The 12,047-nt window shown below is 38.3% G+C and overlaps 1 protein-coding gene across 1 annotated transcript in view; it reads right to left on the bottom strand.

The window, feature by feature from the left end:
• Positions 1-12,047, bottom strand: part of LOC134538976 (chymotrypsinogen A-like) — a 66,570-nt gene that overhangs the window by 26,789 nt on the left and 27,734 nt on the right. The window contains exon 3 of the mRNA XM_063380629.1: positions 9,450-9,621. Within this exon, the coding sequence (XP_063236699.1) occupies positions 9,450-9,621 (172 nt within the window). The remainder of the gene's footprint in view (positions 1-9,449; positions 9,622-12,047) is intronic.

Here is a 12,047-nt window from a genome sequence, read left to right as displayed (position 1 = left end):
TAAACTTTTTCCTCTCCCTGCACACTCCCACTTAATCTTTCTCAGGCTAGTCTCCCCAATCCGTTCCCAGCGCCAGATCTGATTTTTGCCGAGTCTTTGCAAACCAACATGTGGGCTCGTCTTATCCCCGCTTTGATGCACGCCCGTCGCCTGTGATTCTCCCTGCAGCCGTGACAATAACTGCTATGCGCTGCAAGCTATCAGAGCAGCCCGTTTCTAAGACCCCAGCCTTACGCGAGCATTCTAAGTCATGATCACGAGTCGTTATACCCAACGTCCCTGGTACGTCTCCGGGCTCTGTAGAGCTAGTTTCCCACTGTCGTTGCAGTTTACAAGTCTCCCCCCCTTTCCCAGAAGTCCTCAGTACAATGACCTGCCACCAACCCTGGCCTAAGTCAAGGCTAGTCATATGACTTAAAAAGAACCGTCTCGGGCAAACTTAGCCTGCCCCCTGGCGACTCATGCCACAAGCAATGCTCTGTAATTATTCTACGAGCCATCAGTGCGCCCCACTAGTCTCCTCCATGAGCCCCATGCTTTCGAAGTAGCCTCGTGCGAGATATGCACAATTCGATTTGTTTTCTATTTCGGCCACCAGCCAAGTGATTGCGCTCCGCTCGGGCAGATAACGACAACATCGAGATATCGAGGCAGGTGTTTCTTTGCCCCCCACTTGGAAATCTTTGGAACCTTTCGGTCCAAAAGCCGAAGTCCCCCCCTTTTCTTTCGAAAGCAAGTTCCTGTTTTAATTAAGAGTCGCTCCCGCCACGCCAAGACTTCGCGCCACGCTATCAAGCTGACCACTTCGCATCCTCGGCCAGCCCACTGCAAGACTTCACTTCTGCCGTCATACGAGAATGTAGTCGGCTTGAAAAGGGATGTTTTCCCTAAGTTTTTTAGACCTTCATTAGTCAGTCTGTGTTCCATGTAGAAATAGTAATATTTTGCTAAATTCTAATTTCTCTCAATGATGAGTGCGTCTGCGTCAATCGCGCTTGTTCGGGACGGTCTTCGCTCACCTCCCGGCGGACACATGTTCTAAGTCCGTGAACCAGGTCTAATCATGTTTGATTGGGATTTTTCACAGACAGGGTTCAAGAGCCAGAGCAAGCATGGCGACCGCATGCTTTTTTTCCTGTCCTCGGACCCAGGACTGCTATGGTAGTCCAACCCCAGCGCGAAACTTCATCTTCGGCCACCTAGTTCCAAACATCATATTTCCAAATGTCTTCGTTAGACCTCCAGCGTGCCAAAATACGATAATTAGAGAACTTAAATTACACGATGTGCCAATCATTAGAATCCTGGGATTGTTTATTCTCATTGTTAATTGTTTATTTTATTGTTAACTATGGTGGAAGTCATTTCGTAATATTTTGTACAAAGGGTCGACCCTACGAAACAATTTAACCCAATTTGTGTATTAGCCACCATTGTAATGGCTCACGAATAATGCATTAGTCAAATTATGCATGTCAAGGAACTCACTTCTTTATCGTGTTTATTGCTTTAATGTTTCGTTGGCTCAATTTCCAGTAACTATAAAAGTAAAATAAATAGGTGCACAGATATAGACGAAATTGCAGTTGTTATTTATGTATTTGAAACTAAAAGATCCACCAGTCTCCCAAAGTTTTTTTCAAGGAGACATTTACGTTACACAAGTGTAGAGACAAGAGTGTTACACCTTAAACGCAATGTTCAGCACGGTGCATGGTGTCCGAATACCTCTTCAAGGGACCCTTTGACATTAAGGAGCACTGAAAAAAAAAAATTGAGCGAGTAGTTCAGTTCTTGCCAAAGACGTGTAACATATAACCTCGGTAACGAGCGAATTCATGTGTACTCATGTTGCAAATACACTTATAGCCTAATACAAAACTCGGACACGAAGTTTAACCTAGAATTAGTTAAAATAAGGCTGATCGTGATACATGTATTAGCAAATCGTGTTTTCAACTACATTTCTGGACGCGATCCTCAAGTATTTTCCGCACCCACCGCTATGTTTCTTTGCTGGAGAAGATACGTCGACTATTGACTCATTTGATAAGCAGAAAGAAATTTTTAACTATATAATGAAATGGCTCTGATAACAGCGAAAATGACTTGCAAAAAATACTAAACCCCGGTTTGGACATAATATTATGCAAGGAATTTTATTAAGATACTGCCCATCTGGTTAAAATTCATTGAAGAGTTAATGCTATTAGTTTCCCTTTTCTTTTTGAACTATGTTTAGCATCATCCACCATTTTCGTCCCTTGACTTCCATTGCATTCGAAACATGTTTGCCACCAAACGTCGTTTACCGAGAGCTAAGATGTTACACATCAAAAAGTGCATCTTAGAAGGATGTCTGCCAAATCAGTTGACATTTAAAACAGTTGCAATGATTCCTACAGCATGGGCATACGCATGAGAGGGCACGGGAGGGATTATGTAATGTTCTGTAATGGAAGGGATCCGGGTTAGTGAGGAATCTGAGTGCGCCTCAGGCCGAATCATACACGCCTTATGGCTGGATTCACAATTGAAAAAAATAACAGCAACAGTAACAGTAGGTCGTGAGCACAAGATTTGACCGCCGTGTTTCAAACCTACTGATTCACATCAGCACATAGGACGGTGGTGTGAATGGGAGACAGGTCGTGCGCATAGGAGGGAAATGAATAGGTATACTTCATTTCTGTTACAGACGCATGGCGCAACAACCAATGAGAGTAGAGTAGGAAACCATATTGGCGGGACTAGTAAACTGTTTATATTTATCAATCATATTGTGGCAAGAAATTATCAAGATATTACAATGCTCAGAATTTAATTAATGCTATTACTTATAAGTAACTAATGAAATTGTAAATTAAAAAAAGTGTCGTAATTAGAATGGTTAACTAAAATATTTGTATAACCCTTATTTGTTTATATGTTGAAAAATTGTGCTAACTAATTGCTTGTCAGATGTCACGGGATATTCATTTGGTGGTAGTTTATATAGTTACTTACTTAACTGCCAACAGATGGCGGATACATCTCGAAATTTCATTGGCTGAAATCAACAGTAAGAGTTCAATATTGTGAACCGACTGCGCACAAGTTGTCTGCACAGTTTTTGCGCATGGACTGCTGTGAGCTCGCTTATGTTTTCTAATTGTGAACCCAGCCTTATCATGCTGGGTTTTAACCACGCAGGAAGGGTAGCATGCATCGTGTGCTTTAATCAGGGATTGGCCAGCCGTGGCAGCGACTGATACCATGATTATTATTTATCTATATTAACTATGTGAATTTTGACCCCAGGTAAAACTGCATGGACACAGGGAAAACCCTGGGCTCAGTAATGCGTTGTGCAATAGGCATGCATTAAGAGTGCAGGTTAGTTACGGGACAAACGAAGATGAAGAGTTGGGTGGGCAGAAAAGGTTCTACCACATGTTATTGGGTGCTTGGACACGAGGTACATATTAGGATTTTGTATATACAAGGACTCATGCACCCCTGGTTTAACTGGGGTGAAAGGAGTATTTTTCTCAATGAACAAAATCAATTTTATTTCATCTTATGTGGTGTTCCTAAGGGAGATACTGTTTGAACAAAAAAAAAACAACTCTGCCTACATCATGATGATATTATAAGAAAATTAATTTTCAATTAGTATTTTAAAATAAAAATTATTAATAAGCATTATATGTTAGGGGTTTGTATGCTTAACTTGAAATGTTGTGGAATTATGCATTTGTTGTTTTTTTCACCTAACAAATAACTTTAAAATCTAACACGTATTTTTTCTACAAGATAAAGTGGTGGGTGACTGATCGTCCATTACCCACCCTCCTGGCTGCCAATCAGCTGGAAAAAATTTAAAAGCAAACAGCCTTCAAAGTGGTTCTTATTCCTCCCCTCTCCCCGTGCATAATTGAAACTATGCGAACTATCTTGCCCTACAGAGTAATCGATGCAACGTTTCATGAAAGTACCAGTCGCTTGCGCCCTTTCACGTCCCCAATTGGTCTTCAGGGGTTTGTGACGGTATCTTCTAGTAAACATGTAACGATGATCTGTTGCTTGGTGACTAACTTATTTTTCCCACTATTTTCCAGTAACTGTGGAACATCGTAAAAAAATGTTTGTAGTCTGCATTGAGACTTTTATTAGAGCTATTTCACCCACATATGCCATGATACTGCCACTCTAATGAGGCTTCACATCATAGCTTAGCTTTCTCTGTAAACATTTGAATTGCTTTACCCCAGATCTTAGGTGTTAAGAGTAGGAAGAATATTGACGAAATATCTGGCAGGTCATCGATGCTGTCTACATTATTACATGCTTATCTGTTACTGCCGAATGATTAAACGGAATATATGTGAATTGCCTGAAAATTTTATGAGAAATTTTGTAAATGCTAACATTTGAGTGCCGACAAAATTTTTTTTTTTTGATACTCTTGGTTGTGTTATTTTCGAAATAATTCAGAATATCCTTTTATGGGCTGGTTTTCCACTGAATTAAACCTTGAAATTAAAGTCTGAGATGGCAAACAACACATCATAATTATTCGGGAACAGCAGATACGTTTTGTCGTGTAGTTCAATATCGGTGTGCTGCCTGTTGGTGAAATGATTCTCAGTTTAATTCCGCAGTGTCACGGCTTGTATTGATAAGGGGAAGCTAGATTAGGTACTCTGTGGAAACCCGACATTCTCCCACTAAGAAATCTCTATATTAACATTCGACAGTATCCGTCTAAATGCACTATGGATAAATTTAGGATTACAGTAGTAGTTATTCAGAGGTCTGACCTCACGGGAAAATGAGGCCTTAACTTTAGATTTTACCATAAGGGAAAAAAATTACTTTTCAAAGCGGTTGTTGATGCTGAAGTGAAAACAAATGTTTTCAAAAGTATAAATTGTGTGGCTGCAGCAGGTAAATAGCTTTCGGGTGTTTATTTACAGTAATATTACATAAATATATTTATATACGAAGGTGACGTAATAAAAATATATTTACAACTTATTGATTTAAATGGAGGGATTGACCAGCAAAATTACGTCCAGAAATTCCTTAATATAACTGTATATATAAATGCTATCATCATGACGTGACATTGAAATACATATGTTTTTAATTTGAAAGGAAAAAATAGCGAAATATACTATACTTAAATTATCAAACAAATTAAATAAAAATTTTGGGATCAGTAAATTAAATTCACAAGGTGACATATTTAAAAGATTGTTCATCTAACTTCATGTTCTGTATGAGAGGATTTTCTGATATGTACATCACTTCACATTGAAATCTGCTTGAAGATAGTAAGAATGAGTTTACAATAAATACACCTACATTGGTCTTGTAAGAAATGGCTTTATATTTGTTATAAGCTACAAGAGATAACAAGTTATAAGCTAATAATGATGGTCATACACGGCTTTTATCAATGTTCCCCTTATCTAAGATATGATTGCATTTCTATTAAAAAATTATCTCTTGGTTGATAATAAAGCGATAATCAGTATGTTTTGCGTTTCTATGAAGACGTGAAATCGATTCAAAGAGGAAAATAACAGAATATGATGTCTACGAAATTAACTTACATGAGACTGATTTATAAGTTCATCACAATTGGACCTAGGCAATATGTTTGGGAGTGTTTTACTATTCAAGCAGTACCATGTCTGAGGTTATCTTCTTACAACGTTCGAAACCACAGTATGTGTCTTTATGTCGTGTCCTTAATATACACTATTGATTGTGTTTTGAGCTAATCGCTTTTACACCAGGCTTTCCATCAAGGCACAATTCTTGAACAGGTATACCACAAATTCTTGCATCCGGAAAGGAAAAAAAAAGACCGAAGTGGTTCTTGGCAGGTGGGCTTTCTTGGGTAACTTACATACCCCACCAACACAATCTTTTATTATTGGAGTGTAGAATTTCATTTCACTGCAACTTTTAAAGATGCAGGTGCCAAAAATCTTAAGCCAGACAACTACATTCAGAGATATGGACATTTTAGCGCATTAATTTAATAGTAAGTTAGAATGCAAATATTTGCATTTTCACACTGTGTTCAATGATTGGACGGGTTTTTATTTTTACCCGTCACTCTTCGACCATGAGCCAATTATGTCCAGGTAGGAGAGACGTTAGTGCCAATTGACCAGGATAATAATGTTTTCCACTAATAAATCAACCAATAGGAAAGGAAAAATGGGTTGGCACACCTTTGAATTCTTCTCTGAGGCCAGACGGATCCGCGAAATTTCAGGGTCTCTAATAATTCCCCACCATAGGTTTTGCAGTAGGATATCATTAATGCATGAAGGTTCTTTTCTGATGCAGATAACGTGTCGATACACCAAGTACAAAAATTTCAAATGAAAGTACTAGATACATTTCATCGTCAACTCAATCGGTGAGGAGACATTTGGGCGATGCAGATGTTATCTTAATTTGAGCTCATAACAAGCTTATAAAACGATTTAAATGAGACGGGAAGTGTGACGTCAATACTCAATCTCCAATATACAAGAATGTGTGGATTAATGAATAAAAGAATGACATCAACGTCATCAATGACAATGAGGTGTGAAGTGATAACAATGGAGAACAATCTGTGTTTGACTATGCCTGTGTACAGAAAAAAAAAATATTTTCTTTACTTTTACAAAATATTCATTAGAAAAAACAGTTGCCAAGAAATAGTTATAGATACTACAAAAATATATTGTAACTTTGTACAACACATGGCTATGGTTATTTTTGCATTTATGAAATACGTTTTTTGAAATGATTCTGAGTATTTCTTACGAAAATTGGCGTATAATTTTATATTTCTATTCATGTTTCATTTAAGCAGGATTTTTTTAAACCATGGGCAAATAATAGAATATTCTATTATTTTATTTTATTTTTTTATCATGTTTATTAATGTGCGCAGTTAATACTAAAACGCTATCCAGGGAACGGTTTACAAATAACTTTAACTATTGGAGGAACAGGGACAACACAAAGCATAAATGTACGGGTAAGAATCCGAACATAGTGTTACTGCGAACACTATTGTGTAGTGATACAGTAGTTTTCATGTAAATGTACAAAATTACACATGTATGTAATTTTATAAGAATATTTCTGTTCCATTGACAAGAAAAATTTTCAGTTTGGTGGGCCCACGCAATCACCGTGGCTTTTTTTTTTTTTTTTGTAACAGGACAGCAAGGAGCTGTTGCTGATAGACCAAGAGTTTTAGCAATAGGGGTTAGCTATGCATGCATTCTTATATGTAGGCTACACTGCGGGAAGCCACCCTCTGTTCAGCCGATAGTCTGCGCTGTGTTTGCAGAGAAAACGAAACCATTAGGCGAAGCGCAATGTTTTCAATTGTGTAAATTGTATTTCACGGAGGTGAATGTTTAAAATAAAAACGTGACCGAGTCTTTCAGTACTCGACAGATAGTTGTAACATCTCACCGCGGTAACGAGCGAATTAATGTGTTCTCATATTACAAATGTACTTGTAATACTAAACTTACAAACGAGATTTAACGCAGATTGATTAAAAAATATTTCCGAGCGTGATAAATATACGCAAATGTGTTTTAAACTATATTAATGGACGCGAATCACACTTAGTTTCCGTACCTGCCGTTAGTATTCGCTGCTAGCGTTAACTATGGAATCATTCCATTTTCAGACCGGCATTTTAAATTGTATAATTTAACTGCTTCGATAAAATAAATAATTACCTGAAAAATGCTAAAACCTGGCTCTTAACCTGATTTGCGACAGTGAGTTTTAATCAAAATACTGTCCATTTTGTTAAATTTACTAAACAGTTCATACCTTTCAAGTTCCCTTTGGCTTTGTGAACTTTAATTCTTGCTATCCACCCTAGATAGTAGCACCGTGGTTACAAATTTACGTTCCATTCACAAAAATACACCTACCAAGTGCAGGTGCTATAGTGTTACACATAAAAAGAAGGAATTTGTAATTAATACTTATTACCCGTAATCAGGGGTGTTCAAGCATCATTTACGCAATGATTTGGTGTTGCAATATGGCGAAGGTTAGGTAGAAAATGACTTGAACTATTCCATCTGCCGTCAATAAATGACGCCATGCACTGTTAGAAATTACGGTAAATTTATAGACTTTACAATGAAGTATTAAAATTAATAAAAATATTATATATTATATAGCAGGATCTTCGTAGAAACAACGCCATATTACGGCTTCTGAGTTCTGTGTTTCTTTGTAAATAAAGTAAAAACAAACGTGAAAAAAGTGTTTTTGCAGTAGACTAAACATAGTTGAATATTTTGTTTCAATAATATGGTTATTATTATTATTGTTTCACGTTCAAATTAATCTGAGTAATCGTACATTTACGATGTTAACTGTAAATATGCTAAGTTCCCTGGATAATTTGTAACCAGCGGTCTGCGTAAAAATTTAGGTGGATATATTAAACAATGAGGAAGAGTGCAAGAAAATCCCAAAGAACGCAATGACACAGGCTCTAGGTAAAGAAAAACTTCAGAATAATTGTTTGCGCGTCTTCGGTAGTTCGAGGGCATGTCGACGAGGTAAATGACGCACCCGGGAATGTCGACAAGTAAAATTATGCACATAGGAAATTTGACGAGGGAAATGACGCAGCTGGGAATGTCGACAAGGTAAATTACGCACCTGGGCATGTCGACGAAGCAAATGACGCTCCTGGGCATGTCGACAAGGTAAATGACGCAGCTGGGCATGTCGACGAGGTAAATGACGCACCTGGGCATGTCGACAAGGTAAATAACGCTCCTGGGCATGTCGACAAGGTAGATGACGCACATGGGCATGTCGACAAGGTAAATGACGCACACGGGCATTTCGACAAGGTAAATGACGCACCTGGGCATGTCGACGAGGTAAATGACGCACCTCGGCATGTCGACAAGGTAAAGACGCACCTAGGTATGTCGACAAGATAAATGACGCACCTGGGCATGTAGACGAGGTAAATGATGCACCTGGGAATGTCAACAAGGCAAATGACGCACCTGGGCATGTCGACGAGGCAAATGACGCACCTGGGCATGTAGACGAGGTAAATGATGCACCTGGGCATGTCAACAAGGCAAATGACGCACCTGGGCATGTCGACGAGGTAAATGACGCACAGGGCCATGTCGACGAGGAAAATGACGCACCTCGGCATGTCTACAAGGTAAATGACGCACCTGGGTATGTCGACAAGATAAATGACGCACCTGGGCATGTCGACGAGGTAAATGACGCACATGGGCATGTCGACGAGGCAAATGACGCACCTGGGCATGTCGACAAGGTAAATGACGCACCTGGGCACGTCGACGAGGCAAATGACGCACCTGGGCATGTCAACAAGGTAAATGACGCACCTGGGCATGTCGACAAGGCTAATGACGCACCTGGCGACGCAGTTGGCCGCTGTCAGGACCCATGAGCCGGAGACGAGCGAGCCGCCGCAGAAGCTGCTGCTGCCAGGAACTATGTAGGCTTGCCACGGGAACTGGCCGCGGGCAGCCGTCTCGCCGTTGATGATGGCTCCCTGCAGGTCCCAGCTCGTCCTGCCCGCTGCAACTGCGCGAGCCCAGCACAGCATAGCCAGGAGTTAGTGCCCAGTACAACCATGTGTAGCATCTTAATCTCGGTGTACGGCACTTGGTGATAGTAATTTCGTGACAGACGGTGCTGTCCTCTGTGGCGAATGTCACGAACCAAAGTCCACAATTTAAAGAGAAACTTTACTAAAATACCAATCCTTAAATGAATTTTAACAAAATGTGGAGAATTTTAGTAAAATTTTCTGTCGAACATCAGGTCTGAAGCCGAGGTTTGGTATAATTTTTTCAGGACTTTTTCACTTTTATCGGAGCATATTCATTAGATGTTTTGAAATTTCGGTGAGCTAATAAAATAATTTAATAGTCGATGTAACTGCATTGGCAGCGAATTATAGAGGCGGGTGCGGTTAAATTCGCGTGTTTCGCATTCATAAATGTAGTTAACAATACAATTTACGTATATTTATCACGCTCGGCATTATTTTAAAGAATTCTACGTTAAAGTTCTGCCCGAGTGTCGTATTATAAGTGTATTGGCAACATGAGTACACACGAACTTTTTCGTTAATGAGGTACTCTAGAAAGTACTGAAAGACTAGATCACATTTTTTATTAGTAAGTTTTCTTTATAATGTAATTTAAAAAAAAATAGTGCAAAACTAAAAGCTCAGGTAAAAGTAGACAGTTAGAACTTCAACGTTTACACATAGGTAGATTATTAAATAATGATTTGGCTTGAGGAAAGAATCATAATATATATTTTGGTTTTTATTTAATTGTTTTTATACTTTGTTGTTAAGTTAATTGTGTGATGATTTAGTTAAAACAAGTCACAAGTACACATATATATGAATGTTATTAAATACATGAAATACACATGTCAGTTTCTATGGAAGACATACTCATAGCAACACGTGTGCAAACCGGCATATTGGAAAAAACATTTCGTGGCGCTTATTTTTGAGGTATGTAGGGCTATAATGGAGAGATAATAAGTTATTAACGCACACTTAAGATAGTAATATCCTTCGAAATTAATCTCTTTATCTTATGTAACTAAGTAGTTGTAATTCTCTTACTCTGCTATGCTCTTTTAAATCCTGGAAGGGAAACGTCTGGACCCCACGAAATATTCCCCTGGATAAATCCCTGAGTATGTATTCAGATTGGTTTGATACTGAGTAAATGCGACAACACTAAAACGATAAAGACAAATATCTCTCTTGTGATTTTCGAATTCATTATGTATAACAATATATTATATATTTTCCCTGTTAATAGTTAATTATATACTAGTAGTACCTACATAAATATCGGTCCGAACGCTGGAGTAGGAGTGAAGTGCTGGAGAATATGTTCGCCATCTTGGATTGTGACGTCACGGCGGTTATCTTGGATGACCTTGACCTTCAAAATTTGCCAAAAATTAACAAAAAAGATTAAAAGTTCCTAATATGTCGCTAAAAATTCGCCAACATTTTTGAGATTTTTTTTAAAAAGATTCCGCCAAAAAATATTTAAAATATTTAAAAATTGAAAAAAATTTATTTTCAAGGAAAAAAAAAATGGAATTCGTAAAACCTCAAACGACTTTTGCCTTAGAAAAAACCATATGTCCTAAAAGTGGCTTAAGAGTCCTAAAAGCAAACCGCCCTAAGCCGCGGAGATCATGAGCTTGACAAATAGGATGTCATGGCCAACATTTTAAAAGTAAAGATGTCACCGTTGCAATTTTCGTTACGGTCGCCATCTTGATAATCCGCAAATATTATCCGATTTTAATGGACAACATTTTAAAATTAATTCATAATTAATAAAATTTTAATAAAAACGTTTCACCAAATAAAAAACTTCCTGCCATATTAAAATTCAGTAATTATTATCCAAAAAATATAAGAAACAAAATTATAAAAAAATTATTTAATAAAATTTTAATCAAATTTAAATAAAAAAAACACTAACATCATTTAAGAAACAGACAGACTGACATCCCACCACTATGGCTAAGGTATATATATCGCCAGCTGGAATGACTTCACGTCCGCCATCTTGTTATCGTATGCTAGAGGGCGCCATATTGTTCGTCTGCTAGAGGACGCTACCGCCAAGTTATTTTAATTTTTGCCCTCTAGAGTGCAGTGCCAGAGCACCCTCCATCTTGTCAGCCATCTTGACCGCCATCAATCAATGTACACACAGTTACACACACTGGACATGCAATGGTCACATAATGGACACACAGTACACGCAAGGACAAACAGTACTCACACGGGACATGCAAAGGACACGCATAGGACACACACAATGTTCATTGCGTATATTACGTGTACATTACTTGTCCAGTGTGTGTAATTATGTGTACATCGAATGTCCTGTGTATGTGTAATTGTGTGTACACTTCATGTCCTGTGTGTGTAATTGTATGTACACTTCGTGTCTTCT

This window comes from Bacillus rossius, chromosome 14 (assembly GCF_032445375.1).
Source record: "Bacillus rossius redtenbacheri isolate Brsri chromosome 14, Brsri_v3, whole genome shotgun sequence".
NCBI classification, from domain to species: Eukaryota; Metazoa; Arthropoda; class Insecta; order Phasmatodea; family Bacillidae; genus Bacillus; species Bacillus rossius.
Note: the sequence above shows the minus strand (reverse complement) of the source record. Positions and strands in the feature narration are given on the sequence as shown.